We start from the raw sequence: 10,300 nt of genomic DNA on the forward strand, positions 1-10,300 counted from the left end.
CAATATAACTGTTGACCATTTTCACTGTGCTCCGTGGTAGATTCAATGCCTCAGAATTTCTACACTATCTTTAATGTGATTGTGTAAAATCCCTCTTCCTCATATTTTTTTTTCCACTTGATCTTTCAGTATGGCTCTGATACTCTTTGGTATACCACACAATTACCACCATACACAAACACATACCTCTTAGTTGAGGCAAAATTGCACAGTTCTTGTATTAGACCTCATTAGGATTCGCAGGCCTTCTAATGTTGCGGTGATGAAGTCTTAATCAAAATCATGGCTAAAGTGTAAAAAAGGTATGTAGTATTTCCACATTCACATTTGTCTTGTTATGACAACACGCCACTGAAGGTACACACATTGTTTTTTTGGGTTACAGCGGGTCACTTGGGCAATTTGTGTTACGCAAATCAATTAAAAGAAGGTTTTAGCCGCCGGAAACCAGCTGAAGTGTCAGCAGATCTGCGCCAGAGTCATCATTTGTTCTCATTAGCGTTTCTCGGGAAGAAATCAGCACTGCTTGAGGAAATACGGTGATATTTTACTCGCAAATAGGGAAAGTCGACCCGCTGGCGTCTCGCAATTTGTAACACAGAGGCACGGTGCACAACTGTGTGTCTCTATATTGTGTGTTTGATATGTGGGAATGTTGTCGTTTGGAAAATGGAAAAAGGCTATTTGTGCATTACACTTAGTGGACATGAGGTTGTGCATTATTAGCTCAATACTGTCCTCTAGTGGGAATTGGGCAATATCATTTTATAGTACTACTACTATGAATACACAAAGGACAACCAGGATCAATATATATATATATATGACTAGTTGTCCGCATTAATACTGCATATACAGGAAAATGTCATGAATTCAAATGGAACAAGAAAAAAAAACACTTTTACACAAAAAATGTCAATAAGATAAATAAAATAAAATAAAAAATTATATGCGAAACATTAATACTAATGAATGCATTTAGAGCAAATATAAAATATACTTACAGAGAATAAAAAAATACTGTATTAGAATGTTTTTTTTTACAATATTTTGTGTCAATTGGTTTTAATCAAAATGAGAATAAAAAAAATTATGAAACAGAAAATGTTTAAAAACAGTAAATATTGAAGAATACAATTACATTGGTAATAAAAATAAAATGCCTTATAAAATACTGCCCATTTTTTGTTCGTTTTTTTTTTAAATCAAACATACTAAAAATGCTATTAGTAATTCATTGACTACTTGACTAAAACATGAAAGCTGTTTTCTTGCAATAAAATTAATAATCATAATTGATTCTAATAATGCATGCACACAATTCAGCTATTATGATAAAAAAGACTTAGTTGTCAACTATTCAGAATACATTTTAATTAAAAACTTTATTTAAAAAATACAATCATTTGGTTTAGTTAGGATAGATAATCAATTATCCTATATATTTTGTATCGTTTGCGTAATCTCCTACAGTTGTAATTCACTACGGAGCAGTCTGTTCAATTGTCGCCTCATCATTGGCTGTCGCGGACAGGAAGTGCTGTGACGTAAACCAATGGGATTAGACCTTTATTCCAAGGATTTAGTTCCGGAGTGGCCCGTTATTGATGCGAGTCGCGGCCCCTAAAAACGGTGAGTAGTCGCACTTTTAGCGGCTGTACAGCTGCGTGCATGTGACGTCATCTGACACGCTTGTCCACTACAGCTCGCGGCGCGTGACAGTGACAAGTGGGCGCGCGCGCGCGTTCGCTCATTTTACTGGCTGACGTGCCGTTGAATGCCGCCATTACGTTTGACCCACTTATTCGCCCACAAACGCATACTATTGCGGACCTGAGAGCTGTTTGAGCGCCGTCGTGGTGTACGTGTAAACAAATAGCCATTTAATCGAATGATTATTTAGCATGCGGTTGGGTATGGTGTGTGTGTGTTAGGGGAGGAGGGGGGTTGATTGGGGGCTCTGACGTCAGTTACCGATCTAAAAAAAGAAGCGTACTATTAATCTAGAAATGGCTTGATTAAAGACCACCTGCCGCCGTTTGCTTATGACTGTCACCCCTCAAATGAACGGAAGAGGGCGCCAGATGTCAGTGTTGACTGTCATCCCGTCATCCCTCAACAGGTTGAGAAGACATGAACATGTATGAGATTCCCAGCCCGGGAATACCAGGCTGTCCACCTGGATTGGAATACCTCACCCAGGTATATGTTACATATTCTATTATTGTATGAATGATTTTTATGAGCAGAATAAGGTTTAAAAAAATAAGAGGTGGCTTAAACTTAAAATAAGTCCAAATACATATATTTGTGTGAAAAAACAAGACTTGAAAAAAGTATGCAGTCGTCGTCGGACTACAATGCTCCGTGGAGCAGCAAAATGTCTGGCCAACAAACCAACACAGTCGTCATACACCTGTGTAGGTCCGAGAATACAAAAATAAGATGGTGGTGGAAGAATTAAAATAATAATTCCTGGGCTTGGTCTCTATCCACCACGATTAGCAGCGGTTCACTTTACTGTGCATTTATGCTAACGTTCTTAGCGTCTGCTTTTCTAGGTGGACCAGCTACTCATCAAACAGAAAGTTGAGCTTGTTGAAGGTAAGAAGCAAGATCTGTATGTCTGGTGTAAACACCGATGTGGAGTTGAGGTATAACTGTTAGAGCTGGTTGTCGGTCCTCGCAGCTCTGGTCGGGTTCGAGAGCAACAACAAGTACGAAGTGCGCAACTCCATGGGCCAAAACGTGTTTTACGCCGTCGAGGAGAACGACTGCCTGAGTCGACAATGTTGCGGCCCCCTGCGCCCCTTCTCCATCCACGTTCTGGACAATTTAGGACAGGAGATCATCACTGTCACCCGCCCACTCAAGTGCATGTCCTGCTTCTTCCCTTGCTGTCTACAGGAGGTGAGATCATGCTCACGTTTTTGTCTTGGGGGGGGTTTTGTTTTGTTTTTGCTCTTAACAAATGAAAAGAGGGAAATACAGAAGATTACGGAAGAGGATTAGGGCCAGTGAAAAGGGGGGAAAAAAAGGTTGGCAGGATTCTGACTCTATTCTAGAATTCTGACTTTAATATCAGAATTCTGACTTTAAAGTGAGAATTAGCATAAATGCATAGTACAGCGAACCCTTACTAATCATGGTGGATAGAGACCAAGCCCATGAATTAATATTTTAATTCTTCTCACTTTATTCTCAGTTTTGACTTTAATCACAGAATTCTCACTTTAAAATGAGAATTCTAACTTTATTCTCAGATTTCTGACTTTTTGACTTCTCCACACAATTCATAGCTCTAAGTCACAAAGTCAGAATTCTCACTTTAATCTAAAAATTCTCACTTTAAACCAGAATTCTGAGATTAAAGTGGGAATTCTGACTTTAAAGTGGGAATTCTGACTTTAAAGTGAGACTTCTCACTTTAAAGTCAGAATTCTCACTTTAAAGTTAGAATTCAGTGATTAGTCAGAAATTATGATTTTAATCAGTCAGAATTCTGAGAATAAAGTAAGTTTACTGACCCTAATCCTCTTCCGTACTACCCAATTACTTAGGCAATTAATAGACCAACAATATGAAATATTATTTTGATTATTTCTCTTTTTAAGGTTGACCCCAATTTAATCATATAGACGTTAAAACAAAATCCTTTGTGCAGTTGGAAGTGCAGGCCCCGCCAGGCAACACTGTGGGGTACTTGATGCAACAGTGGCATCCCTTCTCCCCGAAATTCATAGTCGCCAATGAACACACGGAGCCGGTCCTTAAGATCCACGGGCCTTTCTGCGGATGGAGCTGCCTTCCAGATGTGGACTTTGAGGTGGGTGAAGCCAAACACAGAAATTGTGTCAAAGTTGTCTAAGCACTATTCAGTCATGGGCATTTGTTGAGGTTCTCCGAGGTAAGGAATGTGGATCCAGTCAGAGCTGCGAGCATGTGATACAAAATCATCCGTATTCCGTGGTTCGCCTGGTTTAATTTGATTCAGCTAAACAGGGATTCAAGGCCATTATTGATTCAGAAGGAAAAGTCACTGAAATCTTTTCACAAAACACAAATCGAGCCAGTGGGCCAGCAGGCAGAGAGCCTGGAATCGAATGGGAATTCTGCCGTGGTTTAGAAACCAACACGGCTAAAAATGTGTGTCTTAAAGATCCAGATGTCAGCCGTTTGTACAGTATCGTATACGCCATTTCTTTCAGATCCTGACCATGGATGAGGTCAGCAAGATCGGGAAAATCAGCAAGCAATGGACGGGCCTCCTTCGGGAGGTGTTCACAGATTCCGACAACTTTGGAATCCAGTTTCCGATGGACCTGGACGTGAGGATGAAGGCCGTCATGATCGGGGCATGTTTCCTCATTGTAAGTATCCTGCTGTGACACAAAAGGATTTACGCTCCTTTTGTCCGCCTCTCTAGATATTTTTAGGTTTATAACTATTCGATTTCTTTCCACAATTTTCGCCAAATATATGACATTTTTGTCAAAGGGTCCTCCTTAACTCATTCACTGCCATTGACGGCTATAGACGTCAAAAATTCATTTCAACTATTTCTATTAGTTTAACATTTTTTTCCACTTTTGCTAACAAGAGTATGAAAACCTAGAAAAAAATGTATTGTAAATTTAGAACAGATATAAAATTTGTGATTAATCGCTAGTTTACTAGTGAATTCATATGATTAATTACAATTAAAAAACTTAATCGCCTGACGGGCCTAATTAAAAAAATATATTTTTTTAAATAAGGGACGTTTAATCGTAATTAATTGCATGCTAATTCTTTATCTGTTATAAATGTACAATAAAAAAATTCTAGGTTTTCATAAAAAATGAAATTAAATGAAAAAAATGTTAAACTAATAGAATAGTTCACATGAATTTTTGACGTCTATAGTCGTCAATGGCAGTGAATGAGTTAAGAAGAGTTTTACCAGAACATTCTGGACATATCTGGAAGGATCAACTCCAGGTTTAAGAAAGCAAGATTTTAAGTCTACTCAATGTGACCATCGGATTCAATATTATGTAGCATTTGATATATCATTTTTTTGCTAAACCAAACAATCTGCTACCCTCCAAAAATGCCAACATTATTGTTGGGCTCATTCTGGCCTGTGTTGGGACGCCAGGAAATGGCACATGTAAAAAAAAAAAAAAAAAAAAAAAAAGTAAGAGTTGTTTAAAGATCTGCAGGGACCCTGTAGATGCGTGCGTTGCTAGTTAGCATTCCTTTGAGCAGTTATCTGCAAATGTTTGTTCTGTGTCAACCTTAAACATTTCTTGACACTGATATGTTATGTGTGACCTCACTAGTCATGACATTCTGATTAATATTAAATTTGTGGAATACGAGTTATGCAGCAAAATCCAGTCGTTTTGATCCATCTCACGGGGCGGCCATTTTGCCACTTCCTGTCAAGTGAAAATGACATCACAGTTGCTCAGTGCTCAGGCAATGACCAATCACAGCTCATCTGGGTATTTTTTTTTAATTTTTTTTTTAAAGATGAGCTCTTTCCCCTTTAAAGTCTCAGAGGCCTCAAAAGGAACCAGCTTTCCTCTCAGATGATGTTTCCCTTGTGCCGGCTGTCGGAAACGTTCCCGTAGTGACCACTCTTTGTAGCGCTTAGCTTACATTTAGTTGGAAGTGTGACACGAAACCAACCGCCTTCACCATAAACTCAAAACAGATTTTCAGCTCTCGCTTTCTCTTCCCAGGCATATTTGCTCCAATGCGAAAATGTCAGAACTGTTTTCACAGTCAATTTTGAGGATATGGCAGATATTTCAACTTCAGCGCTTGCATCATTTTCACTTGACTGTTTTCGCCATTAACATTTGTTATTCTTTTTCTTTTCTTTTTTGGCAGGATTTCATGTTTTTTGAGACGACTAACTAAGGAGTTAAAAAAAAATGTTAACATGCAACGCTGCTGGAAGGAATGAGGCCACAAAGACACACAAAGTGAGCCGTCCCTAATGCTGTAATGTGTCACAACTGTCCTCCGACGAATTGTGTAACGAAAAGAACATTTATAGTTTGAAGATGCATGGACGTGGGGGATATGAGGTTTATTTTAGTCTTTAGGCACTACGGTTGGTGTTTGAGTCTTTTTCGGCTTGTGTTAACATTAGGAAGTCTCAGTTACTATGGGATTTATTGATTTTTGGACGTTTCAGTGAGAATGTATAGCGTTATGTAACATGGTCCTCAAATTCAAATTATTATTATTATTATTAATTTTGTGATTCCACAACACTACACATTTCTGCACTGCTTCATGTATGTGTTCTTTAAGTGAACTTTTAAGTGGAATTTAAACCGTATTATTTAAAATGAACAATGGCTATTATAAGGATGTAAAGTGTATGTTCCAGCCTCGTCCACACGAGGTCGCTAGCTCTTCGTGTAAGGCACATTCCAAATGACTGCTTGATCCATTGAAAATAGCAGTGTATATTTTTGGGCAAACTCAGGTTTTGAAATGCATGCTACTTGAATTTAGTGTCTTTAGTAACTGCTCACCTGACTTGCAACTGACTATGGATTGTACACATAAAAAAAACAACAACATTATTTCTTCTAAAGAGTTACATTTTGTATGTTGGGTCATCGCTGCTTCACTGTATACTAGCAAGAACTCTTGAAAGATTAGTTACAAATCGTGATTACTGATATTCTGATTCCCCCCCAACAAATATGCAGGTTCTTTTTTGGAGTGGTTGCATTAATTTTTTTTTAATGTATTTATTTTTACAGTGTGTTCAGTTAAAGTCAAATCAAGTCAAGTCATCTTTATTTGTACAAAAACGTTGTTTTACTATTGACAATGTTTGTATGCCTCTGCAAAGATATTTTGTCAGGTAAATTTTATTGATATCGTGGATGATTTTTTGCTGTCTGTTACAATTTCCTGTCGGGAATAGATGGTGGAATAATTCATAGAAATTAATGTGACGATTGTTAAGGTTTGGGCTGATCACGTGTGTCTCGTGGTGGAGAATAATAGATCCTACGCCACCTTCAAGCTATTTATTAAAAAACTACTTTGTGAGTAAACTAACTTTGAAAGCACTAATCTGTTTTGGAGAAATACTGACAGCTTATACAGTACACAATGGAACTAACCAATAAATGTGAATAAACAGCAATTCTCTTAAATTGGGTTTTGTGAATGACTGCGTAGAACAACATCATTGCACTAATAATCATCTTGTTTGTGTGGTTTGGCTGAATTTGAATCAAGCACAGCATCAGAAAAAGCCAGTTGAACACTCTCGCACATTCGTACCGGGTGAGCTAGCATTTTGCTACAGACAAAGTGGTTGCTCACCCTGGCCAGGAATCCTGAATCTGTGGTTTCTGTGTAACAACCCGGCGTGAAAAACAAATGGCCAAAACGACATCTGTGCAAACGGAGAAAGGACAACAACATGTAAGCGCAATTAGGATAGTCACAACAGATTCAGGATGTAAAAGGGGGATGGTTATTTGCACTTGGTACTAAACTTGTGGAGACAGAGATACAAAGTGGAACAAAGCCATACCAAAGCCTAAATGAGTGCAATTTGGATTTCCGCCTACATTTTCTGAAACATTCCCCAAAGTTCTAGCTTTCATGACACGCAATGTCAAGGTATGTGAAGTGGCAGTGCACATTTGTTTTTTAGCAGTGGTGGCCCATGCAATTGACCTTCAATGGGGATTTACTTTTAAAAAAAAAAAGGGAAAAAAAAGAGCAATAATGATTACATGTCAAATCGGTAAAATTACCGAATGAACAATACTGAGCTCAACAGACAAAAAAAAAAGGGATTTACTCCAATCAATCCACCTCTCAGAATTATGACCAGCATCCAACAACCTTTGGCATGTTTAATAAAAGTTGCTCAATTTATAAAGAGCCCAAATTCCCTACCCTCACCTCGCCCCTCTCTGACTTCTGGGTAAAATAAAGAAAAAAAATGTCACCCCCTGTAATGGAAACGTTCATTTCTTTTACGAGAATCCAGGCAAGCAGACCGGACTGACGCAATCCTGAATTTTGTTTCTCCTTTTAATGTTTATACAGCCGTGGGCCACCAAATGATGAGATTCAAACGAAAGAGCAGAAAGGGAGCTCATAATAATGTCATTTTAAAAAGGAACACTGTACACAAACCCTAACTTGGGAATCGACTTCTATCTCTGCATTTGATGTCATTTGCTGCTCAAGTCTTCATGGTAATTGTTAACTTTCTTCGGGGCAATATTTTTCACTATGTTTAATCCAAGAAAACTATTTTAAATATCCATATATGTGTAGATGCAAGGCATAATTAAAAGTGGATTTACTGCGCTTGCAAAACTGTTCAGAGATTAAATTGAATCTTTGCTTGTTCAATCAGGAATGGCACCATCACCCTTTTGATCACAGCCTCTTTGGGTGGCACGAGTTCGGATGGAACTGATTAGGGGTAGACGATATTGGGCAGCATTTGGCGAATATCGGTAGCGGTCTTTTTAAAAAAATCTGACGGCCGATAAAAGGTCAATTTAAAACCATTTTAATCTCAGCGTACTATTTATTTAAATTTTCAGTTAACATTATAAGAGATGCTGCTTGCTGACCCTGGGAAAATTCGGAACCTTTTGTTTTTGTTCGACATTAAAAAAAAGGAATGTGAAAGTTTAAGATTTCAGGTATTTTAAAATTTGGGGGAAAAAAATATTTACCGTAGAAAACCAAGCTATGGTATTTGTTTGTTTAAGTTTCCATTTAACTTTTTAAGCTCCCTTAACATTGTATTAGAAATGTAAATATTACATTTTGAAAAGTCTGAAAATGTATTTGATAAACACGCTTTAAGTCTAGATTGGCATTTGCATTTTAACTAATTTCGATGCCAATAGTTCCCCCCCATTTTTTTACTAAAAAATGAATATCGGCTCTAAATATCGGTTATTGGCCTTCTTGATTACTAATAATCGGCATTGCTATCAGCCCTGAAAAAAAAAACACATCGGTCTATCTCTAGAACTGATGCAACGACACAAACAATCCGTGAAGACTGACTGACACAAAAAAATGTAAAAATAAAAAAAAGCCATTCTACCAGACGTGGCAAAATTGTGTCTTTTCAAAAAACGAGGGTGTCTAAGAAATGAGAGTCGCCGCCGCCGCCGGCAATTGAAAATGCAGCCATATGTAGCCTACCACCAAAGAAGAGTAACGTCATACTAAAAATGTCGCCACACCACAGACAGTCGCGTGGCTCTTCAGATCATTCGCAAGAACAGGCTGACTTTTCATTATTCAAATGACGTTCAACATCGTCGATGGCGTCCACCGTCAAGGAAGCACTTAATTCCACCTGGTTTGTCACTTTTCTTGTTCTGCGCTCCTCTTTCCGAAAGGAAGTTTTCTCATTCATCTTCACGGAGAGACGTCTCTTTGGCAGTCTGGCGCGTCATCTGTTTCTTCTTTTACTTGATTCAATACAAACTCCGGCTGCAGAAGACAGTCTCGATGACGGTGCCAGGAATCGAGGGAAGGTTCCATGTTGTCGGGAAGTCGCCACACTGTTTAGCACTTTTGCTAATTTGAGGACAGGACCGTCTTGGATGTTTGGGACTTTGTGACACCCAAATGAGCTTTAATGAAAGCGCCAAGAACTTGCCACCTGCGCTTCAGTAATGTTTGTGCTCTGTCTTCTGTTAGCCAAGTAGAGCGACCACAAATGATTAAACGCAGGTGTTGGTCTACATCATGTTTTTACACAACCCCGGCTTTCCTGCTTCTGTATTTGGTATCTTTCCTTTTTTTCTTTTTTTTTTTGTGAGGGGCATTCATTTTGCACACCTCAAACTTCCATACCAGCGCCACTAGTGCTTTATTCGAAAGGTAAAGAAGCTGTGTAGTTCCTCACTGTAAGGGTTCTGGCTGGACTTGCCTCAGCAACTTTTGGACACTTTGTCAAAGCATAATGAAATCCAGCTTTTCCAAATGTTCAGATCGCTTTTTTTTTTTTTAGACTGAGTGCAGTGCATTGAGGCAAAGCAGCAAATTTCCTTTTAACGCGCTGCCAACATGCAGAAGAGATTCAGTACGACAAACATTTATTTAAAGAGTAACTTACTGAATCGCTATAAAAAAAAATTCTAGACTACTTTTTTTTGGAGTGTGCATGTAATCAAGGTGATACTTGTCGGTTTAAGCCTGCTTGGCTTTTGTTTGGTTGACATTGGAGAGGATTACCGTTTCTTCTGAATGTGTTTCTACTCAAGAGAAGCGCCAACGAGCGGTAACT

The 10,300-nt window shown here is 38.5% G+C and overlaps 2 protein-coding genes across 3 annotated transcripts in view; one reads left to right on the forward strand and one right to left on the reverse strand.

Annotated features, from left to right (window-relative positions):
- The window catches only part of LOC144040095 (uncharacterized), a 136,621-nt gene that overhangs the window by 77,690 nt on the left and 48,631 nt on the right, over positions 1-10,300 (reverse strand). The window lies entirely within an intron of this gene.
- On the forward strand, positions 1,560-7,172 carry LOC144040094 (phospholipid scramblase 1). 2 transcript variants are annotated; one of them, XM_077553911.1, is made up of 7 exons: positions 1,560-1,632; positions 2,123-2,202; positions 2,562-2,604; positions 2,690-2,910; positions 3,665-3,826; positions 4,209-4,370; positions 5,881-7,172. In XM_077553911.1, the coding sequence occupies exons 2-7, from the start codon at positions 2,134-2,136 to the stop codon at positions 5,908-5,910; spliced, it is 687 nt and encodes a 228-aa protein (XP_077410037.1). In that variant the 5' UTR covers positions 1,560-1,632; positions 2,123-2,133; the 3' UTR covers positions 5,911-7,172. The 2 variants fall into 2 exon arrangements, with proteins under 2 accessions (XP_077410037.1, XP_077410038.1); XM_077553912.1 differs by lacking the exons at positions 2,562-2,604; positions 2,690-2,910 and having other exon boundaries at positions 1,569-1,632.

This window comes from Vanacampus margaritifer, chromosome 20, assembly GCF_051991255.1.
Source record: "Vanacampus margaritifer isolate UIUO_Vmar chromosome 20, RoL_Vmar_1.0, whole genome shotgun sequence".
Lineage (NCBI taxonomy): Eukaryota > Metazoa > Chordata > Actinopteri > Syngnathiformes > Syngnathidae > Vanacampus > Vanacampus margaritifer.

Excerpts from the sequence above, each read along its gene's own strand:
- LOC144040094 (XM_077553911.1), top strand. The coding sequence starts at position 2,134 with ATGAACATGTATGAGATTCCCAGCCCGGGAATACCAGGCTGTCCACCT. Across the intron at positions 2,203-2,561 it reads GATTGGAATACCTCACCCAG|GTGGACCAGCTACTCATCAA; the intron begins GTATATGTTACA and ends CTGCTTTTCTAG. Across the intron at positions 2,605-2,689 it reads GAAAGTTGAGCTTGTTGAAG|CTCTGGTCGGGTTCGAGAGC; the intron begins GTAAGAAGCAAG and ends CGGTCCTCGCAG.